We start from the raw sequence: 23,368 nt of genomic DNA, 5'->3' as shown, positions 1-23,368 counted from the left end.
CCACTTGGCCACACATCATATCATTCCATTCTCACACTTCATCTCTAGAATCTTTGTTTCCTTAACTGACAAAATGTGGTGAATTTAGAAAATGAAATTACAGATTATGGATATTGAGTCCTATAATTGGCCACTCGCACTCTGCATATTTAACAACCCTGACAGTTTATAATTTTCGGATTGTGCTTTTCTTGATTGACCTCATTCATCAACTATAAGCCAACGGAAGGTTAAGAATTGATTTCCACAGAATCTCCCCGTTTCTCAGCTTTGGCATGTGGTCACGCATCACAAAAAGTATGGAACAGGGTAGACAAGGAATGACTGCAACCTTGATTGTAACTATGGTTATCAATCTGGAATTATTTCTGTGATAGATTTTATTTTTCAAACAGATCTTGGGTAAACATTACTGTGGTGAAGTTCTTTAAAAGCCATGTGTTTTTACAAACGTCAGATGAAGCAATAATAAATTCATCCATCAAAATGTGCATTTGCAACTAGCCCATAGCGGTGAAGGGTTCATGTGGAGAACTGAGGGTGGGATTAATTTAAATTACTAGCAAGTAGTGCAATTTGTACCCAGCTCAAAAACGGAATGGGATTAGACAGGGTTTCGTTCACTAGTATGAAAAGGTCTTTAGAATGTTAACAGTGTTTAATCAAGAATATTTCACTAATTGAAGATCCAGCAACTGCAGAAGATTATTCAATCTTGAATAATTCATTGTAAAAACACAAAAACAAAAAAAATCATGGTTGCCACAATTAGTGTAGAGCAGGGGTCTGCAACCTGCAGCTCCCCAGATGTGCTTGACCAAGACTTCCATGATCCCTCAGCATTGATTAAAATTAGTAGGGCTAATCAGTTTTAGTTCATAACTTCTAGGACATAGTGTTCTTTGAACTACAAGTAATCGCATTACACAAATTGTTTTAGTTAAGATTCGCTGTACGGGTCCGCAGTAAGAATGTTTTAAATAAGAACTACCCAAAAACTAATTACACGGCAGCACAGAAAAGGGAATTACAAAAAACACAACTGTCTTGCTGCAGGTGTCCCACACCACCCCCTAGGATCAAACATATCTGGAAACTGTGGGTTTCGTCACAATGACAGTAGCAACTTTCTTGGAGACTATCACTTAATCGCATGGTAAGGCAAATAAAGCTTACAACGCAGACTGCAGCTGGTCGCACCGGCATATAATAGCGACCAGCTAATAAATCAATAAAGGTCTTAAAAAACACTTAATTGGAGACAACTACCATTCCGCACACTAAGTCATACAATGACACTGGAAGACCCTTTTGCTTCCACCATCATATCCCTTTCAACTTTCAAGTACAAATTCCACAATTGTATTCGCGTAATTTGTTTTAAAGGATAGAAGGTATGCAGGTGTTTAATGGCAGGTGTGCCACAGGCCTAAGCAGGCCAGACTCGAGTGCTTCGCATTTGGCCTGCCTCATTGCGACTCGCACGATACAGCTGCGAGCAGCAGGGCTACTGGCAACGAAGGGCGTCTGCCCCGAGTTACAAACAAGAGCGTGAACTCCGGGAACCACAGACTAGCAATCCATTCAATGAGATGGCAGAGCCTGCTAAACGGACAAGGTTGTAGCCGGGTACTCGCACGCATAGTAAGAAACCTAGACTTTGCGGGCTTACCCGACTATGCTCACCTGGGCACTGTCAGACGCCATGCTGCACGGACTCCCGAAGGTCCAATCTCCAGCTCTCATGCTGCATCCCCTGAAGCCGCCATCTTCTCACTCACACTGACGTTCTCGTTGGCACAGTGCGGTTGCGCGAGATCTGGCAGGCGGACGCAATGCGCATGCCCCAGGGGCAGCTCGCGGTTAGGCGCATGCGCAAATTCCTCACCTGTTTAACTCGGTTGAATGGGCGTGGCTGGTGTGTAGTCAGTGTTATAAGGAGGCTGACGGACAGACCCTTTTCACGTTATGATTGTAAACATTTGCAGTCTTGCTGTTTTGGCAAGATGTGAAAAATTCACAAGGGGACGCTTCCCAGAGTGCGCTTTTGGCTCCGCTAGAATACTACAGTGGACGTGTTGCTTTTAGTAAAGCCATTTTTGACGTTTGCAAGTCCAAAAAAGCTACAAGAGCACCCGAATAAATAGATGCCAGGAAGTTGAAGGAGTTTATAAATTGTTCTAAAAAAAACACAAAAGCCGGATTAGTAGGAAATTGCTTTGAACATGCATTGCGCTACAAATTTTGGAGCCTCATAATTATTCTTATACGCGGTGACGGTATTTTTTATTTTCCTTGAACGTCGATACCCACTTTCAGGGCACTTGCTAGATTGGACATTTTACTCGTGGAATTACCAATTTGTCGGTTGTGTGATTCGGAGGTCCTCTGTAGAGAGAGGTCATAAAGGACGACATTACCTCCACGTCCATCTTCCTCGTTGCAGTGTTTCATACTTGCCAACCCTACCGATTTAGGTGGTAGGATACCGCTATTTAAGCAGTCCTACCGCCTACTGATTTGCCTGTCAAAACCTACTGATTTATGATGGCGCCAATAGGCCTGGCTGCCAGGCCCAGAGCAGCATCCTCCAGTCAGTGTATTGAATGTGGCGTAATAGCCCATTCATTTTGATTGATGATGACATGCTCGCTGCCTGGAGTGAAACAGACACTCTCTGCCCTGTGCTCCCTGGGGTCGGGGTCAGGGTCTGTGTCAGCGTGACCGTGCGCCAGCCATGCCGTGCCCCTGAGCTGCCTGCCTCATCTCTGTTTGTTCAGAGCTCCAACTGGTGTTATACTAGAAATTCTTCTGAATTTATGGAGGCTCATCTACTGGAGCTTGCACATGCAGGATGTGATGTCCACAAAGACGAACGCGGAGCCCGCCGAAGGGCAGTTCCCGCTCTGGCACCACCCAACACAGTGTCAGCGTCCGTTTGTCCTGCGCCGCGTGCCCCACGCAGTGAGGCCCGGCCCCCAGTCCTCGCGGGCATCACCCAGTACAGCCACATCGATGACTGTCACTCTTCAAAGGTGAATGTGTACATTTTACATAGGTGTGTAGACTCTTTCTTGTTTTGAACAATAACAAAAAGTGCCTCAAAGAGTTTCAATTTGTTTGCTGCCTGGCATGCGAAGGGCAATAACGTAAGGGATACTCTCCCTTCCCCGCATCCATTTATTGTTGCGGCGCCCCGATCGCTTTACTACTAGGGTTTCGGTGTCTCGCGTCCCAGAGAGCTGTTTGTTCCCTCTGTCCGGTTTTATACGCATCAGCCCGCCATTGCTCGCACCTCGCACCTCAGCCTGGCTTTCCCGTTTGAGATTGCGGTTTTCTCCAACTTTCCCAGTTGTTGTGGCTGTCCTTTCTTTCCGAGGTGTGGGTTTCTTACCGTTCATGTCCAGGTCCCCCCCAAGTGGGTTCCTCCTCCTCCTCCATGACTGGGTATTCCGTCCCGGCCCCGTCTATGCCCCACCAGAGGGATCCTTGTCTTTCTCGACTAGCCCCGTAATCTCAGAGCTTATATTGGGTTCTCGGTGGCCGCATTACAAGCCAGGCCCCTCTTCATGGCTGAGACTCTCACAGAGCCCTTGCGGTAGTCACTTCCCTTGGGGTATACAGAAGTGTTATCACCACGTTGCCTTTTCACACGGGTTCCCCCGAAGCAGACACCTGCTGACATAGATGGATTTATAGCTTTTCAGTGGGTTTTTCTTGTTTTAACTCCCTGCTGAATGGCCACCTCGTGAAAATCGGCAGATGTTAACCCCAGATGTATTTCATTGGATAAAATTGATGTGACATAAATGATGTCATCATTATGCTACTTACTATTTTTTAAACTTTAAGATTCTTACAGATTTTTGGTCACAGAATGTTGGCATGTATGGTGTTTACTTTTTATGCCCCACACTTAACCCTTTCCCAACTTTACTTGTTCTACCCATCCTTTAACCATTACACTTAAGTAAAAATTGTCCTACACTCAGGGACCCTGTTCGTCTCGCTCCTTGGCTTCGAGGACTCCTTGCTGGAAGTGTGGGTACCCTCCCCTGTGTTGTGCTATGAGCCTTCAGTGAGGAGGGAAACTCGCTGAATGAACACAGGCCCGCTCGGGCTATGGAGGGCAGCGCGCACAAAGAAAACACAACTAGCTTGTTGTGTGCCTAAGCCCAGACTGGTGTGCAAATGCCCAGTTTCGTTGATAATTTATTTCCGGCCCTGCCCCCAGCACGTGACCCGGTCTCCCGTGACATCACATTCCTCCCAAACTTAGAATGCTTTTTCAACAGCGATTAGTAACTTTTTATAACATTACAATTGTCTCTTTAGGAGAGCGGCCTAGTCGCGCTCGACCAGTGATAGACACATTGTATGACATAACCCTGAAGGCGGGATGATGGTTGCGGCTTCTCCCTCAGATGGTATCGGGGATGGGTCCTCTCCGTCTATTCCTCTCGAGGAGTCTCTGGTCGGGCATCGCCCATGCACAATGTCGATTCTCAGATTTCTTGGGGTGCGTCGTGTCCCTCTGCTGGCCTCGGGGCCTCTGGACGATCTGGTGATGGCGGTTCTCTCCTTGGGCTCCCCAGGCTTTCTTCCCACATCTCTGCTGGGACCATGAGAAAGTGTGAAATATTTCTTGTCACGGTTTCACTCCCTCTGTGGTGGCTGTGATCATGCTTGGTTTGTGGTGCTTACTGTCCATGGTCGGGACTCGAAGTTAAGTGAAATTTTTCTGGGCGGGGCCCGGTTCTTGACCAACACTGTGTCCCCTTGCTACAACTCTCGGTGGCTGGCGCGTCGAGTGTGGCTTTTGTGTTCATTCCGTTTAACCCATGTTGCTTCTATGAGGGGGATGCCCGGATCTGGGGCTACCCAGTTTGGGTGTACTGGGAGTTCCGCTTGGATCGGCACCCCAAACATGAGGGCTGCAGGGCTGATGCCGGTCGATGAGTGTGGGGTCTGGCGGTGAGTCCTCAGGAATCGGTACACAGCAGTTAGCCATCAGTGGTTGTGTTCCTTGGAAATGCGTATCACTTTATTCAGCGACCCCATACATTTTTCGGCGTCTCCGTTGGCTTGTGGCCAGTATGGGGTGATCTATTTGTGCCGAATGTTGAGGTCTTGAAAGAATTGCAGCAGTTCTTGGCTAGTGAAAGGAGGGCCATTGTCACTCTTGATTTTGGTCGGGATTCCCGTGTTGCAAATATTTTTTCGAGTGCCAGGATCATCGTCTCTGCGTTGGTGGACACTACATGTTCGACCTCCGGGTAGCGACTGAATTCGTCCACTAGGACCAGCAGGTATCCTTCTCCTGCGATGGTGCAGTAGTCTATGCTGACGGACTCCCACCTTTTGTTGATCCTTGGGGCGCTGATGATTGGCTGTGGGGTTTCGGTTCTTCTAGTGGATTGGCAGGCTGCACAAGATTCGACGAGTTTGTTGACCTGCTTTTACATGCGAGGCATCCACATTCTGGTCTTCAGGTATGAGGTAGTCTTTACAATCCCTTGGTGCCCACTGTGGGCCAGTTTGAGTGCTTGTTCTCCTAGCACTGTTGGTAGTACGATTCAGTGCCCTTTTAGTATTACTCCTTCAGGGGCCACGGTGAGCTTGTGGCGGATCCCAAATAAGGCTTGTAGCTTCTCCTGGGCTGACTTTGTGCGCTGGGTTGTCATGGTCAGAAAGTTATTCCAGTTCCACGTCTGGATGGCTTGTGTGGTACGGGCCAAGATGGTATCTGCCTTGGTCTCGTCTGCTACTTCTTGTAGTGTGAGGGCCCGTAGTCGGGCGCACGTGACGATGTGACATACGCATTCGTCCGTCTCTGCGGCGTGTTTCCTCTCTTGCTCAGTAGCAGGCCGCAGGTGGCGGGATAGTCAGCAGGGTTGACTGCCCCGGCCCGATACTCCACCTCGATGTTGTAGGGCTGAAGTTGTATCATCCACTTCTCGATTCGTGCTGGGGGGGTGGTGCAGAGCCCTTGAAGATGGGGATAAGAGGTTTGTGGTCTGAGAACACCTTTGCCTGTTTGCCCAGCAAGTACACTTTGAAGTGTCGGCATCCCCAGAGTATTGCTAGCACCTCCTTCTCAATATGCGAATTATTCTGTTTGGTTTTGGTCAATGCGCGGCTGGCAAACACGATAGGGTGTACGTTGCCTTCCTTGTCCGTTTGAGTTAAAAGGGCCCCTAAATGCAACAGGCTTGCAGCAACAAGGAGTTCAGTGTCCCTTTCGATGTCAAAGAAAGCCATTGTCATGGAGGTGGACAGCGAGGCCTTGATATTCTGGAACGCTTGCCGGCGTAGAGGTGACCATTCACACTTCTGGTCTTTCTATGTGAGTTCGCAGAGGGGGCTCGCTAGGGTAGCAAGGTGCGGGATAAACCTAGCGCAATACGTTGCCATGCCCTTAAAACTTCGGACTTCAGTGGCAGATTGCGGGGCTCTGGTGCCTTTGATGTCATTCACCTTCGCTGGATCAGGTGACACGCCTTTGGCGTTAAAGATGTAGCCGAAGAAACAGAGTTCTTCCCTGCCAAACTTAAATTTTTCCGCATTCAGAGGGAGTCCTGCATCTTCGAGTCACTGTAATACTGCCGCTAGGCGTTTGTGATGCTCCCGGCTGCTGGTTCCATATACAATGATGTCATTACTGATGTTCGTCGTCCCCTCTAGGCCGTTCAGAACTTTCCGGATTTCGTGTTGAAACACCTCAGCGGCCGATGATATCCCAAAGTTCAAGCATTTGCAGCACCTCAGGCACGGTGAGAGGAGCATGTGGTGATGTATCTCGACTCCTTTGCTAGCCTGAGTTGGTGGTATCCTGACCTGAGGTCTAGCTTACTGAATATTGTCGCACCCGTTAGGTCAACAAAGAGTTTGTCAGTGGTTGGCGTGATGTGCAACTCCCTCCCGATGGCTGCATTCAGGAGCCTCATGTCAGTGGAGATTCTCACTGCGTTTGGTTGCTTGGGCTTTTGTGCCACTACCATGGGAGACACCCACAGGGTCGGCCCTGAAGTTTTTTTTCGACAGCCTCCCTCATGTGAAAAGGCACCCGGCGATGCCGTACAGCTTTGGGCTCAATGGTAGGGTCAATGTGCAGTTTGATTGACCTGCCTTTCAAGCAGACGATGCCCTGGAACACTTGGTGGTGTTTTTTGAGTAGGCCATCGATCTCTGCATGTTGGATACTGAACGCAAAGTGGATCAGCCGTAGTTTTGTGGCTGTTCTACAGCTTAGGAGAGTCTTGCAGCTGGCATTGACAACGTAGATCCTTGTTCTGCAAGCAGTGTTGTTGTGGGATAGGTCGGACCGGAATGATACTTGCACCAGCAGTGGTTTTTTGCAACCATAGGCGAAGAGCCGTACCTTCCTATCTTGGAGCGTCTGCCTCGGGCTGAGTTTGTTGAAAGCAGCTGTTGGCATTACGTTGACGGTTGCTCCCGTGTCGATGACCACTTTTATAGGTATTCCGTCAGAGATAACAGTGCACGAGGGTCTCTTCCGTTGTTTGAACTTCCGTGGTCCTACTGCAGAGATGAGATGCACGCGGTGTACCTTCTTTCCTGTTTTCCTTTGTCTCTCTTTGTTGCGTCTGTCGGGTTAGATGCTCTCATCGCTTTCTTCGCTCTCACTGCTGTCTGGTGATCTTTGCGCGTGGTCCACGGCTCTCGCTCTCCCGCTCCCTTTTCTGCTCGGCTGGCGGGTGGGTTCCTGCGGGGCGAACTTTCTTCAGTGTTCCTGTGATTGTTGTGGTGTTTGTTCTTGGTCTCTTCCGCCTGGTGGGTGTAGGCAGATGGCTGCATAATGGTTGAGGCGGTTGCACTTCCGGCATGTCGAACCCCATGCGGGGCATGTCTCTCCTCAGTGCCATGGGCCACCACACCATTTGCAGGAGCTTCCTCGTCCTTGAGGTAGATAGGGCCGGGATAGGTTTGAGCCTCTGCCTCCTTGTTTTCGGTTGCTCTGGCATATCTTTATGGCAGCAATTTCCTTGCCTTTCTTGGGGTCATCTAGCGGTAGACGTTGTATTGCGGCTTCAATCACTGCCACTTGGTCATCAGTGCGTTTGCAAAGACGTCCCATTTCCAGGATTCGGGATAGCGCTATGTTCTTTTCCGACAGGATGACCCTCCTCAGCTTCTATGACGAGATTCCATTTATGATTTGGAGCCGAATTGCAAATTCTTTGTTGGGAAATTCGCGACCTACCGCCATCTTTCGTAGATGTGCATAGAAGTTGTCTATCATCTCACTCTCGCGTTGTCTGGCCATGCAGAAGTGGAACCTCTCATAGTCGGGATTAAGGTCAGGCTTGAATTTGTTTGTCAGTGCCAGTTTGGCCGTGTCATAGTCATCCGCACCACCGTTGTTGGGGAGAGTGTTGAAGAGTCGAAATATCGCTGCCTCGATGTTGAGTAGGAGGAAAGTGCGCTTTCTTCTCTCAGTGACGATATCTGTGGCTTCGAGCTGTAACTCTAATTGTTGTAGCCAGATGCCCCATTGGATGGCAGCACTTGGGCCAAATGGGTCAAAGGGCACCATGAGGGTGGTGAGTGCCGGGTCTGGGCAGTCTGGGTTGGGGTTGATGCTCCTCCTTATCAGAGGGGCTTATCCCTGCCCTTGATGGGCTCGCATTCGTGCTGGACATGACCTTGCTGGGGAATTGCTTGGTGAGCGGCTAGCTGAGTATGGGAAAGATGGTTATCTGGCCTTCTAGCGCATGTGTGGGCACGTGCAGTTTAGCCACCCTGTAGATGGTGGGAAAGTGTTAGGTTTTTTTCTTGATTGCCAGTCGGGGGGGGTGAGGGGGTCTGCGAGTTGTGGGCCCCTCTCAACTGGCTTTCCTTGGCAAAACCCAGCTGGATGTCCTCTGCAGATTGCACTTTCCATGTTTTTAGTGCTCTGGGCAGACGTAATACTGGGCCCAGTGTGTAGTTGTGCCTTGTTACGTTTCTCACGAGTGTGCGCATGTTGAAATACAGTACGTGGGGATTGCAGAATGTCGCCCGAGCACACAGGCGTTGCACGGGAGTGTACGCGAGATGATGAAGCCTGGGGAACATTGCTGGGGCCTCTGGATGTTGCTCGCGATCATACACGAGATGATGGAACGTTCGCGCAGCAAGCACGAGGTGATCAAATGTTCGTAGTATTTGTGTCCGCGTGTGCTTGTGACACGCATGGGTGTCCGATCCTCATACGGTTTGGTAGCTTGGTGGATGCACTGCGACACTCCCCTGGATCGTGTTGATGCAGTCGAATACGCATTGAGAAAAATGATGGGCGCGTGCGGCACAGAGCACTGTCCTCGTTGCCAGTGTTGTGCTATGAGCCCCCAGTGAGGAGGGAGACTCGCTGGATGAGCACAGGCCCGCTCGGGCTATGGAGCGAAGTGCGCGCAAAGAAAACACAACCAGCTTGTTGAGTGCCTAAACCCAGAGTAGCACGCAAATGCCCAGTTCCGGTGATACCTTCATTTCCGGCCCTGCCCCCAGCACGTGACCCAGTCTCCCGTGACATTACACCCTGCACATAGGCAAAGGAGAGTAGCGTGCATGGGCCCTCCTGGTGTCAGTGATGTCTATATCTATGTTTCAGATCGAGGGGGGGGGGGGCAATAGCTGGCACTAGAATTTGTGGTGTTCTGGGTGACAAATGATTTGTAGTCTCCCTTAATTTGCATATGTAGTGACATCAAAGAAAGTGACGTCACAGAAGGTTTAAGTTACTTACCTGTAACACTTGTTCTCCAGCATGGGTCTGGCATGGATTCAGATGCTCACGAATATTCCCTAAAAACACACGTTCTGGACTAATAGGGGAATTATCACCTGTCGATTACCCCAATTTACATATCACACAAACAGATCACAGGTTCACAAATTTGTTGTTATTCAAAACATTCCTACCATATGTGTAGCCTAAGTCTAACTTGCCCTCCAACAAAAACTATCTAAACCCTCATGAATGCTGGTGTGCCGCTTATCTAGGGTGAGGGGATAGGAGTAGAGAACTTGCCCCATCTAGATCTAGTCACCATCAATTTTTCAAAGGCACTTTTCATAGGTACTTATAATTTGCTTTGCAAATGAAATTCCTCGTTTTTATTTATTTTCTTTGCTCTGCAAATTCACACTTTAGAAATAGTTACAGGACCACAACAGGTCCTGTTTTAGTACATTAAAAGAGATCAATATTATTTGGTGTCTCAACGAATTGTCATAGTCATGCTCATGAATGGCGATTACACAGCAGTACATATAAACAACCATGAGAGGTGGCAAAACTCAACAGAAGCAATAAAACACTCACCCCTGGAACAGACTCACCTCAAGTGAACAGGTTGCGTGGCACCGCTTGGCCGACCCCAGGACGGCTCCCTGGAATCCCTGTCGACGCAGTAGAACCACGTGAAGGTATGCGTGGACCTCCATGTAGCAGCTCTGCAGATGACGAGCAGGGGCACACTAGAGAGAAATGCTCTTGTTGCTGCAATGGCTCTGGTGGAGTGGGCTCTCGGCCGGCCGGGAAGAGGCATGTTAGCCAGCTGATGACAGTGCATGATGCAGCCGGAGAGCCAACTGAGATGGAAGCCTTCGACAAGGCCTTTCTGTGATTCACAGGTCCAAAATTGATGAACTGAGAAGTCTTCCAAAAGCATTTTGTGTGTGCCACGTGAAACTTGAAGGCACGATCAATGTCTACCGAATGCAATGCCCTCTCCACTGGCGACAACAGATTGGGGAAGAACAAAGGCAACACCAAAGGCTCGTTGAGGTGGGACTCTGACATCACCTTCGGCATAAAGGTGGGGAGTGTACGCAGTACCACCCTTGTAGCGTACAAGGATATATGTCACTTATAATGAGCCTGCACACAAGTGTTTCTAGGCTCAACAAGACAAGGGAGGGAAGACAGAGGGGGGACAAGGCAAACAATCTTACTAGGCCTTGTGTCATTCAGATCGTGCAAGTGCGACAACGCAAAGTTCAGAGGGAAGGGAAAGGGGGAGTGCCAGGGAGAGAGAAGGGGGAAGTGCAGTCAGGGCTGCTTTGCTCTGTGTAAGTACAAGGCGGCATGGGACTGTAGAGGTTACAGCCCTTAAGTGCCTGGTAGGCATGGAGTCAGTGCAGGGGAAACTGATCATAGAGGAGCCAGGTACCCAGTGAGACTCTGAGGGTAGCCAAGCAACCAGTCGGTGCAGCAGACAGGTAGGTCAGCACGGGAGGGGGGGAGAGAGAGAGAGCATAGGCGAAAAGGAAGGTCTTGAGCTGCTTCCGGAACATCAGGTGGTCCGGCTCAAGTGTGAGAGAGGAAGGGAGGCCATTACAGAGGAAGGGATCTGTAGAGGAGAGGGATAGACCCCCGCCCCCACTCTCTGCCTCGAGAAGTGTCTGACCCTCAGAGTTGTACGTAGAAGAGCGAAAGGCTCGAGCAGGAAGAGAGAGTTGGATGTAGTGCAAGCCCTGGCCCCAGAAAGGCTTGTGGACGATGCAGAGGGTCTTGAACTTGATCCGTGCAGCCACTGGGAGCCATTGGAGAGACGTCAAGGCTGGAGAGATATGGTCCATGGGCTTGAAGCCAAGGGTAAGTCTTGCAGTCCTGATCTGGATTAGTTGCAGAGGGCGGAGAGTAGAAGAAGGCAGATTGAGAACGAGGCCGTTGCAGTAGTCCAGCCTAGAGAGAACCAGGGCTGTGGAGACAGTGAGCTTCTGGGGGAAAGTGAGAAAAGGAAGAATACCTCTGAGGAGGTTCAGCTGGTAGTGGGTCTTCTTGGCAATGTCCCTCATGTGAGGAGAGAAGGAGAGAGTGGAATCAAAGATGACAACGTGTTTTGCCTCACAGGAAGGCGAAAGAAGAGGGCCCAAGGAGGCGGCCAGAGTGAGAGAGGGAAAGCAGGAGCAGGGTTCCCAATTAGAAGGATCTCTGTCTTACTGGGATGAAGGCAGAGATCTTTGGAGGCGCACCAATACTGAATCACGGATAAACAGTCAGGAATGAACAAGAGAGAAGAGGCTGAGGGGATGCTGAAAGAGAGCGGAGTGTCATCCGCATAACACTGAAAGTTCAAGGAGAAGGTAGAGATCAGGTGGGCCAAGTAGATATTGAAGAGATAGTGTGAGAGGATAGATTCTGTCCTGGGGAACACCCATGTGGAGAGAGAGATGGTGGAGAGAGAGGACCCAAGTTGGACCTGGGAGGGTCAGTCCAGGAGGAAGGAGGTCAACCAATCCAGGGCCTGATCCATGATGCCCAAATTCTCATGGCGTCGATTGATCAGGATGGCGTGATTGCCCGTGTCAAAGGCAGAGGACAGGGCAAGGAGGATGAGGATAGAAGGAAGGCTGCAGTCGAGATTAGAGTGAAGATCTTCACAGGTGTTCAGGAGAGCAGTTTCCATGCCTCTAGTTGCTCTGAAGCCCGACTGATGGTTGTGTAGATAACCAACAGATTGAGTGTGGAGATTAAGCAGCAAGATGGCCAGCTTTTCCAGGAGTTTGGCCAGGAACGCAGTGATAGCGATTAGGCGATAGTTTGCCAATCACTTGGGATCGGCAGAAGGCTTTTTAAGGAGTGGGTGCACAAGGGAGTGCTTGAGAGAGGGGAAAGATCCAGTGGCAAACGAGTGATTGCAGAAATCGGCCAAGGCTGAAGCGAGAGTGTCAATGTGGGCCTTTGAAGGCCCTGGAGGAGCAGGGGAGCACCTATTTGGATGACACTTTCATAGATCAAACTTGTCTAGAAACATCCTCAGGTGTTGTCATAGAGAATGAGGAGAAAGGAGGGAGAGAGGCGGCCATAGGGGGGCCGAGGGCGGTATAGGGAGAGGAAGAGGAGAGCGAGGACAGGATGTCCTGGGTCTTAGTGGTGAAGTGAGAAGCCAGAGCCATGCAGAGGGCTTGGGGGGGCAAAAGGAGAGGTGGAGACTGCAGAAGGATTCGACAGCTCCTGCATATTTTAAAGAGTTTGGCTGTGCTAGATGCCGCAGAGACACAGGCTTAGGATGTGGACTCTCTTCTTGGACAGGACAGAGTCTTTATTGCCTTTAGAGCAGGCGGCAGGCCAGCTTGTCAGAGGATGCGCCCGAAACCCTCCACTTCCTCCCAGCCACCCTGCCCTTGCGTTTCAGGGCGGTGAGGTCATAGTCATACGAAGAGTTGCACTTGGAGGTAGGCTTCAGATGGATTCTCATTACAGGGGCAAGGATGTACATAGTGTTGGCGATAGAACGATACCGGTTAGAGAAGACTGTGTCAGAGTGTGCGTCAGCCGTAGGAGTAGGAGGAGCAGAGAAAGTAGAGGAAAAGGCATCCACTGACACAGGCTTCATGGGCCGAATGACCGAGAAGATAGTTGGCAGTGCTGGGGTGGGCTTTGCCTAAGAGACAGTGTTTCAGGTCAGAGGAAAGCAGAAAGTGGTCAGTCCAAGAGAGAGGAGTGGTGAGGGGGATGTCTGAGGAGATGAGAACATCCAAGGTGTGTCTGGAAGAGTGTGTCGAACTAGAGGGTAGAATGGAGAGAGAGAGTGAGAGAGACGCAGAGGGGTTGCGGAAGAGCCCACGAGGGATTCGAAGCATTCAGGTGGCTGTAGAGTCACAGAGGAGAAGGGGAGAGGTCAGCCCACTCTGAGAAGAAGAGGGCAACCTGGCCAGGTGGCCTGTAGATGGTGGCCACAGTTTGAGAGGCGAGGAGAGATATTGAGCCTGCATACCAGGCATTCAAAGGAGGAGTAGGCATGCGTAAGAATGACAGTAGTAGGACCCCACTACGGAAAGATCAGAGCTACCCTACCTCCAGGTTGGTAGGTACTGGGCTCGGAGAGGATCTTGTAGCCATCAGGGAGGAGAGTGTCAAATCTTGTGACAGAGATGGTCGTGAATCATGTCTGAGTGAGAGCGAGGACATCCAGGTCGAGTTCTTTGGGGAGGTGGCAGATGTGAGAGGAGTGTTTGACAGTGTTTGACAGCAGAGCGAGAGGGGTACATGGTGGTACACCCAGCGGAAGTGGTAGAGGGGCCCGGGAGAGGGCAGAGGTGGTAGCAGGAGGTTGCATAGTAGCCAGAGAGGAGGATGAAGGTGCCAGTAACGCAGCTGCAGAAGGAGGTGGCAGAGGAGCCAGAGAGGTGCTAGCAGAAGTAGCAGAAGAAAGAAGTTGAGAAGATGCAGGAAACACCTATCGAAAAAAAAAGGAGATTGGGCTGATGGCCCCTTGACCAAGACTGTGCCATTCAGATAGAAATTAATGATGGTCTTGGATGAGTGGAAGGAGGCCAAGAGGACCTCCCACAGAGTGCCACCATTAATGGGAGAGGAAGAGACAGGAGAGAGCCGAGACCATATGAGGGGTCCATAGGTCTGGAGAGGGAACGAAAAAGAGAATGTCGGTTAGGGTCTGTCTGGAGTAAGCGCTGATGTGGGCCCCACGATAGAAAGGCCCGGGTTAGAGACCAGGATAACCCTCTTGAACTTTTTCCTACCAGACTTAGTGAGAGGGATAGGATAGCAGATAGAGTAGCAGTCTGAGAAGATGGGAGAGATTGAGAGCACCATAGAGAGTGCGAGGTGTCAAGAAGGGAGTGTGAGGGAGGAAAAAAAGCACAGCCCAAAGCAGAGCACCACCGGAGGCAACAGAGAGGAGAATTCACACAGAAGGAGGCACACAAGAGGTAACAAGCAGGCAACCACAGGGGAACGCAAGACTTTCCTAAAAACAGAAAAACAAAAAAAAAGCAAAAAGGCCTACAAACAGCAATGAGAAACACCCATATTTGACTTTTGTAAAAAAGAGGGGAAAAAGGCCTAGTTTCAAAACAAACAGAAATGTAAAAAGGAAAAATGAACTTTCCTAGAGAGATGGCCAAGCAATACAGTTCACTGAGATGCTTATGGGTGGTGCAATATGAACTATAGAGAAATTAGAGAGTTGGTCCATTTAGTGGGATGCAGCGATTGCTATATCTCCTGACCCACCGCTCTTACTTTAGCAGTCGCAGCAGGTTGACAGCTGCAGGCTCCTTGCTTCCCCAGCTGACACCGGCCGATACCATCTGGAGCTGCTTCTGTGGAAACTGTCCTTTGCCTCAGGGTCCTTCACCAAGGGGGGTGGTGGGGCTGTTACGGCAGGGGCTGCCTATGGTGGATGTCTGTAAGGGCCAGGAGGCCAAGGTGAGCATGGTAGGCGGGAGGGAGGAGGGGAAGGACAGCAACCAGGAAGCAGGGCCAAGGGGAGGGGGAGTGGGTTCACACACGCTGCAGCATCAACAAAGATGCAAAAATAAAGTTAAACAAGCAGTGCCTCAAGCCGGCACGACCTCACCCCAGCACCAGAGAGTGGAAAGGGTGCTGGGGGCTGAGTGTGAGAGGACCCTCCCTGCACAGAGGGCCGGATAGCACATGGGAGCACGGTGGGCTTGACACAGAGGGAGGGGAACAAGAGAAACCAGAAAGGCAGGGGGAAGGAGGAGCAGGTTCACACACGCTGCAGTGCCAGTGAAGATGCAAAAATAAAGTTAAACATTTGCAATGTTTCAAGCCGGCACAACCTCACCCCAGCATCGGAGGATGGAAATAAGTATGGCTGCTTACAGGACAGGGCCTGGATCTTCCTGACCCACCTGGCCGAGGTGATCTCCACGAATCAACTGGTCTTCCATGGGAGGGACATCAGGGGAACCTGATGCATTGGTTCAAAGGGTGCCCACATGAGTTTAGTCAATACCACACTGAGTTTCCAACCTGGAGCCGGAGACTTAATCGACTGAAAAGTCCTCTGTTGAACTCCTTGTTGAGTCTGTGAGATCACACCAAAGGCCTACCCGGTGCCCTTGCCCTGGTGCAACGGGATATGGCGGCCAAGTGTACCTTGACAGAGGCGTGAACCAGTCCAGCCTTGGCAAAGGAAAGTAGGTATGGCAGGAGATGCAGGGCTTTGACACGCAGGGGAGTGATCCTCCATGCCGGCACCATGCAGAGAATCGCTTCCATTTATGGCTGTAGCACTTTAATGTGGAAGAGGCTCTGGCTTTGCCAGGATGCCCTTACATTCCTTTGGCAAAGAATAATGTCCAAATTCTAATGTTGCAGGAGACGGGCCCTGAGGTTCAGCGACGCTGGGTCGTGGTGTACAATCGCCCCTTCTCTGGCGAGAAGATCGGGAAGTAGCGGGAGCATGATGGATGGTGCTCTCGACAGGCATAGCAGGTCTGGGCACCATATCTGTTGCGGCCACACCGTAGTGACATGTATCATCCTGCAGTTAACACTGTCTGAGCTGGTGTTGCTCACTCTTAGCAGAAGTGGGAACAGAGGAAAGGCGTAAAGGAAGAGTCCCTCCACGAGAGCGAGAAAGCATCCTCCATGCTTTTCGGCTGCGGGAACCTGCCGACGAACCTCTGACACTTGAAGTTTGTCGTGAAGAGCTTGATCTGGCATTGACCCCATTCGCGGAACAGAAGATCCACTTGGTCTGGGTGAAGCTCCCACTTGTGGCAAGAACGTGGTTCCCCGCTGTATGAGTCTACAATGGTGTTCTTGGTGCCTGCCAGGTGGAAAGGGATCAGCAACATGACCTGATGAATGGCCCAGCTCTACAGCTGCTTGGCCTCCTTGGAGAGAGCCGGAGAGAGCGTCTCACCCGGATTTCCGGATGTAGAACATGGTAGTGATGTTGTCCGTGAAGATCCTTGCCAACTTTCCCTTGAGCGACTGCAGGAAGGACTTGAGGGCCCAAAAGACGACCCGAAGGTCCAGGACGTTGATGAGAAGAGTGGTGATCAGATCCACTTCTGAGAGGTGAGGGAGCATGCCCCATCACTGTATCCCCTGACAGAACTCTGCGTTGAGGGTGATCTTGTCCATCCAGGATCCTGAGACCTGCAACCACCTTGCATCCAGAAACTCCTGGAGCAGTCTTATCTGTAGTCTGCAAAAGCGGACGAGGTTGATGCAGGACATCATGCCCAGCAGCGACTTGATGGCTCACACTGTAGCCGACCATGCTACTGACAGGCATTGTACTTACCCGGGGTGGCTACCACTCTCTTTTCCGAGGGCAAAGCATGACACATTACTGTGTCGAGTTGGGCTCCTAGAAACAAAGCATTCTGCGATGGCTCCAAGCAGAATTTTGGAAAATGTATGGAAAATCCCAGATCTGTCAGCAGACGGACGGTCCTCGTTGTGTGTGCGCTCGCCAATGCAAGGAAGCAGGATTGGATGAGCCAATCATCCATATAAGGGTAGACGTGGATGCCCTTGAGACAAAGGTGAGCCACCACCAGAGCCAAGCACTTCGTAAAGACCCTTGGGGCCAACCTCAGGCCAAAGGGGAGCGTTTTGAACTGATGGTGTTGTCCCTGTACCACGAACCACAGGAATTTGCTGTGTTTCCTGTGGATGTGGTAGTAAGCGTCCTCCAGATCCAGTGACGCCAGGAAGTGGCCTTGTTCCAGCTGGCCGAGCACTTGCTGCAACGTGACCATCCTGAACTTCTGGGACTTCAAGTACTTGTTGAGGCGTCTCAGGTCCAGGATCGGCATCCACCCTCCTGTCATCTTTCGGACCAGAAAGTATCAGGAGTACACTTTGTAGCCCCAGAGACTAACAAGTCTTAGACCTCCTGCAGCAGCTGCGCCACATGCTGTTGTCGAGCCAGTTTCGGTGTTGGGGCCCTGCCCTGTGGGTGGCACTGACGCTGTCCTCCACTACCATATGCCTGTGAGCAACCTCTGTACACCTCTTGCGTCGTGTAGCAGGAAGGTTGTTGATAAGGGGCATTATATCCCCTGCAGGAAAAGCCTGACTTTCCTTTCGAGGAACGAAGGGATGACGACCGATGTTGCTGCACAGTACCCAGTGAACGTGCCATCTCCATGTCCATCTTGATCACTTGCAGAGACTTGTCAATGGTCTTGCCAAAAAGGTTCTCACTATCAAATGGCATGTCCACCACTTTGGACTGAACGTCCGGTCGGAAATTGGTGGCTTTGAGCCATCCCTGCCACCGAAGAGACACTCTGTTGCCCATTTGCCAGAAACCTGTGTCTGTGATGTCCACTGCCACTGTAATGGCATGGTCTGAAGCCACTTCCCCTTCCTGGAAGAGTGCCTGAGTTTCCACTTTCTTATCATCTGGTAAGAACTCCAGAATAGGGCCCAGTTTATAACATAGTCCCAGTCATAGCGGGACAAAATGCCAAGGGCGTTAGTGGCTTTAATGGTGCTGGCAGCAGTGTATATGATCCTTTTACCCATCGCGTCCAGTTTCTTCCCTGCCTGGTCCGAGAGCACCATGGACGAAGAAGACAGGTTCGCTGATCATTTTCTAGCCGCGGCTGAGACCATAGTCGGCTGAAGGCTGGGACTTGAGGCACTTGGGGGCAGAGTCCGGGATCCTGCCTTTCTTCTCAAGCCTATCCCACTTGGGCGGTCCATTGCTCAGGGTCTTCGTCAGGGCCAAGCCCTCCTCCCAGATATCGTCCAGCAAGGGGATGGACATGACGGTCTTCCGCCTGGACTCACGTCTTTGCTAAATGAAAGCTTCCTTTTTAGTCTCCTCAGGGACCAGATGAAACAGCTCAGTGGGCCTCAACATCATAGTGTGAAACAAGCCGACCTCATCCGGTGGATAGGCCCTGTGCAGTTCATCTGCACCCAACAGCTCCCTGTCAGCTGAATAGAAGTCATCTGCCTTCGTCAAAGTCCATGGCCATGCTGCCGTATCCGTGCCCGTGTGCGCTGCCGGATCCCAGTCGGCATCAAATCCCAAGGTGGGGGTGGAGGTGTTGGTTGACGCATTGGTCCGGTAGGTCCTTTGCCTTGCACCTGGCCAGGGTGGACCCCAGGGTTCGGGTCTTGGAGGGCTCCTAGACGGTGCAGGGCCCGGTGTGTGACACATTTTCTGCTGGATTTCCGAGACCAGCGTGTGCAGCGTTGTCAATATGTCCAAGGACATGTCCCTTGGTTGAGGCGTGAAAGTAATGAGAGGTGGAGGTTCATGACTGATGCGTCTTCTTTGGCGAGGCAATGAACTGGCTCCTTACGTGGAGAGACGGGTCCATGACCCCCTTCGTAGTCTGAAAAATTATCTTCGGGCAGATCATCCTCATCCTTCTCCGAGCTGGTATAAATCTGCAAAAATACAGTGAAGGGTGGCTTAACTGAAAGTGCCTGTCACTCACTCACTCTGCGAGCGTAAGTGACCGCAACCTAAAATACAGTTTTAAGAGTTAACAGTCTCAAAGGGCAAGAATGCAAAGGCTCAAACGGAGCACCCATCAGAAACTTGAGGACAAGGTTCAAATCCCAACTGGGCACCTGGAAAGGTGACAGAGGGAACACATTAGTGAGCCCTTTTAAAAACTGAGAAATTAAAGGAATTTTAAAATAAGAATACTCTTCAGACGAGTGCTTAAATATGGACAGCGCTGCCAGGTAACCTTTAACCATACCCACTTGCAAGCCCCTGTGGGCTAAAGAAAGCAAAAAAGACAGAACCACAGGAATGTCACATGCAAAAGGATCCACATTCTTAACCCTGCACGAGTCGCAGAAACTTCGCCAATGGCAACGGTACAGGGACTTAGTTGCGGGCCTTCTGGCCGAAAGCAACACCTCCATCACGTCTTCAGGGAGGTCCCAGTCCTTATACCTCAACCTTTCAGAAACCAAGCGTGAAGGTTGAGGGATCTGACCTCTGGATGGAGAACCTGACCCCCCCCCTCCCGTGAGAGCAGATCGTCTCGGTAGGGAAGACGACGTGGAGGGCAGATGGACACGTCGAGAAGGTCTGGGTACCACGTCCTCCGGGCCCACACCGGAGCAATGAGGATCATCCGGGAACCGAACATTCGTAACCTCCGCAACGCTTTCGGGATGATGGGGACTGGAGGAAACGCGTACAGCAGTGGGTAAGACCACTCCACCACGAACGCGTCTCCTAATGCTCCTTTTGGAGGAAATTCCCGCGAGCAGAACCTTTCGCACTTCTGGTTGACAATGGAGGCAAAGAGATCCACTTGAGGGGTCCCCCAAAGGGCAAAGATCTCCAGGAGAATCTCCTGAGCCAACTCCCACTCGTGAGAGATCGCGCTCTGCCTGCTCAGAGCGTCCGCCGTCTCGTTTTTCTCTCCGGCCAGATGAACTGCCGAGATCGAAACTTCCTGCTGGATTGCCCAGAACCAGAGCTGCATCGCCTCCCTGCACAGAAGAAGTGACCCTGCCCCCCCCTTTTGTTGAGGTAGTGCATGGCCACTGTGTTGGCCGTCAGGATCAGGACATTCTTTCCTCGCACAGTCGGCAGAAAAGCCTTCAGGGCAAGCCTCACGGCCCTCAGCTCCAACAGATTGATATGGAGTCTCGACTCCGACGGAGACCAACGACCGCTAACAGTCAACTCGTTGGCATGAGCTCCCCATCCCGTGAGGGATGCGTCCGTCACGATCGTCACCTCCGGCCACGGTAGCCAAAAAGGAGCCCCCTTCATCAGATTGCCTTCGACGGCCCACCACAGAAGGTCCTGGGCGACCGAGGACGGCACCTGAACAGGGTCCGACATCCTGCCGGAGGACTGAGACCACTGGAGCTTGAGTGCCCATTGCAAAGATCTCACCCGCAACCTGGCCTCTGGCACCAGAAGAATACAGGATGCCATGAGGACGAGCAATCTCAAGAACTGGAACACTGGGAGACTCTGGACAAGCAGAAACTTGTGCACCATCTGCTGAATGTGATGAGCCCTCACCTGGGGAGGAAAACACTGCCCCAGGGACGTGTCGACCACTGCTCTGATGTACTGGAGCCTCTGAGTTGGTGTCAAATGGGACTTCTTTAAGTTGAGGGAGAAGCCCAGCTTGTGAAGGGAGTGACAGGTGACTGACAGATGGTCCAGGACTTGCTCGGGAGAGCGCGCCCTGATCAACCAATCGTCGAGGTAGTGGTAGACGTGAATCCCCCCTTTCCTGAGATGCGCTGCCACCACTACCATGAGCTTGGTGAAGACCCTCGGGGCGGAGGTCAATCCGAATGGCAGGACCCGAAACTGAAAGTGCGAGTCGCCAACCGCGAACGTCAGGTACTTCTTGTGCTTTGGATGGATCGGCACATGAAAATAAGCGTCCTTGAAGTCGAGAGACACCAACCTGAAGTTGAAGGGCCTGGAGGACTTGAGAGAGAGAGAGATAGAGTAACCATCTTTAACCTGTCCTTCCTGAGGAGTTTGTTCAAACCGCACAAGTCCATGATGGGTCTCAATACCCCGTCTTTCTTGGAAATCAAAAAATAAGGGGAATACCATCCCTTGTTCCTCTCCGCTACAAGCACCAGTTCTATGGCACCTTCCTCCAGCAGGGATTGAATTTCCTGCGCAAGGAGCGGATCCAGACTCTTCAAAGAGTGATTCCCCGGTGGATTGTCTTGAGGCCTTTGCCGGAAAGGAAGACAGTAGCCGTGTGTTATGATCACCAGAACCCACACATCTGAAGTAATGGCATGCCACTCTACAAGATGATGCGCCAGCCTTCCCCCAACCGGCGAACTATGGGACATGGCCTCATGACTGAGCTGAACCAGCTGCGGCGTTGCCTGAGGGCAAAGAGGCAACTGCCCGAGTGGCCTTGGCACCTCGAGTACCTTGTTTTCCACATCTGGCACTAATACGGTGGCCCCTTTGACTGGCAGCTCCTTTCGCTTTACCAAAGGATGAGTAATAACAAAAGGAACCTCCCATTCATTGCTGTCCCCTAGGACGAAAAGGTGGAGATTGTCGAACTGCAGCGCCCAACGACTTCGCTGCAACTTTGGAGGTCTGCAACCTCTCAAGGCTCTCGTCAGCCTTGCTGCCAAAAAGATGTTCCCCGTCAAAGGGCATGTTGAGGAGCCGGGCCTGCACATCAGGAGCAAACCCCGTCTTCCGCAACCACGCAAATCTGCGTATTACGGTGCTCGCCGCCATGGACCGGCTGACGCAATTTGCCATGTCCAAACCCGACTGAACAGCCTCACACATGGCATCCTTGACATCCTGGACAGCCAAGGAAAGCATCCCGTTCGTTTCCTTCGGGAATATGTTCAGCCGCTAAGGAAACAAAGTTCCACAGAGTGTGCGTGAAACGAGACAAGGCACACACGGAGTTGGCCGCCTAAAGCGCCATACCCCCTGAATAAAACACTTTCTTCGCCCAACCATCAAAACGCTTGTTGTCCCTATCAGGAGGGATGGTAGGATACGACGCCTGCTTTGATGGGGCCGTAGCCGCCTGCACCACCAAACTCTCCGGAGTGGGGCGCTTGGTCAAGTAGCAGGGGTCGCTACTGGCTAGGCGGTATTTTCCCGGCAAAGACTTGCCCACTGCCGGGAGACTCTCCGGAGCAGTCCAAGCCGCTGCCACCCTCCTCTGTAGAGCCATATGGAACGCCAGTACCGGGTCAGTTGGTGGACCTTGGTCGAGGATATCCGTAAGGTCATCCTGAAGAAAATCCCCTGGGGGAGCAGACCACCCCAAGTACTCAGTGACCCTAGACATAAGGCGCCGGTACGAGGAGTCGGCATGAGTGCCAGGCTCGGGCCTACAAAACTCCACCTCCGGAGAGGTGTCCAGACCACTGGCGTCGTGCAGGGACTGACGCAGGTCCTCAATTTGGCTATGGCCCGAGAGAATCTCATCTGGCACCGTATCAGGAACCATGCCATCATCAGAGCCCTCATCCACCTCTGAAATGTACTCAAGATGGCGGTAAGAGGGCACAGAATGGGGAACAAAGCCATGCTTGACCTTGGCCAGAGCCTTTCTAGGGGGTTCCACCGTGCCCCGGGGTACCCCCGTCGAAACAGCCTCGAAAGGCGTCGAGTGAATCACAGCATCAACGGCGTTGACACAGGCCTCGAGGGCGGAGCCCCGAGCGTGTCCCTCGACAGCCTGGGCGCCGATGACTTCTTCGGAGGCGTAGCCTCGAAACAGTTTGTCGACGACCTCGGTGCCCGAGGCGTCGACGTCTTCCTCGAAGACACCACAGGTGCACACGGTCTCGAGCGCGTCGAGGACCGGGACCTGGAACGGACATGACGAGAACGATTCCCCTTGTCCGAGCGAGACCTTTCCTGCGAATTGTGCTGACCACCCGAGCCCGAAGGCGTACGAGCGGTGTCTCTCGACCGAGAACGACCGACCCCACTCAGGGGCACGGACAGACCAGTGCCCTGCGATTCGAGAATCGCTAGCATTTTCTTACCAAAGGAAGCCCATTCTGTGGCGTTGCATGCTTAGTGGGTTAAGCGACCCGCCGACGGGCGGAGTCCTCGGATGAGGACGGGGAAGGCGACCGATGACGGCGCTTCCAGGATTGCCTTGAAAAGGC

At 51.7% G+C, this 23,368-nt stretch overlaps 1 protein-coding gene and 1 long non-coding RNA gene across 3 annotated transcripts in view; one reads left to right on the top strand and one right to left on the bottom strand.

The window, feature by feature from the left end:
- USP10 (ubiquitin specific peptidase 10) overlaps positions 1-1,834 on the bottom strand; it is a 943,776-nt gene extending 941,942 nt beyond the window's left edge. The window contains exon 1 of one of the 2 annotated variants that reach the window (XM_069636257.1): positions 1,687-1,834. In XM_069636257.1, the coding sequence (XP_069492358.1) occupies positions 1,687-1,746 (60 nt within the window). In that variant the 5' untranslated portion in view covers positions 1,747-1,834. The remainder of the gene's footprint in view (positions 1-1,686) is intronic. The other variant, XM_069636260.1, reaches the window with a different exon arrangement.
- A 1,062-nt stretch (positions 1,835-2,896) lies between these two features.
- The window catches only part of LOC138525955 (uncharacterized), a 242,584-nt gene continuing 222,112 nt past the window's right edge, over positions 2,897-23,368 (top strand). The window contains exon 1 of the long non-coding RNA XR_011283458.1: positions 2,897-3,035. This is a non-coding gene — a long non-coding RNA (uncharacterized lncRNA). The remainder of the gene's footprint in view (positions 3,036-23,368) is intronic.

The sequence above is a fragment of the Ambystoma mexicanum genome, chromosome 1q, assembly GCF_040938575.1.
Source record: "Ambystoma mexicanum isolate Mex_15411 chromosome 1q, UKY_AmexF1_1, whole genome shotgun sequence".
Classification (NCBI taxonomy): Eukaryota; Metazoa; Chordata; class Amphibia; order Caudata; family Ambystomatidae; genus Ambystoma; species Ambystoma mexicanum.
This window is presented reverse-complemented; position numbering and strand designations above follow the sequence as displayed.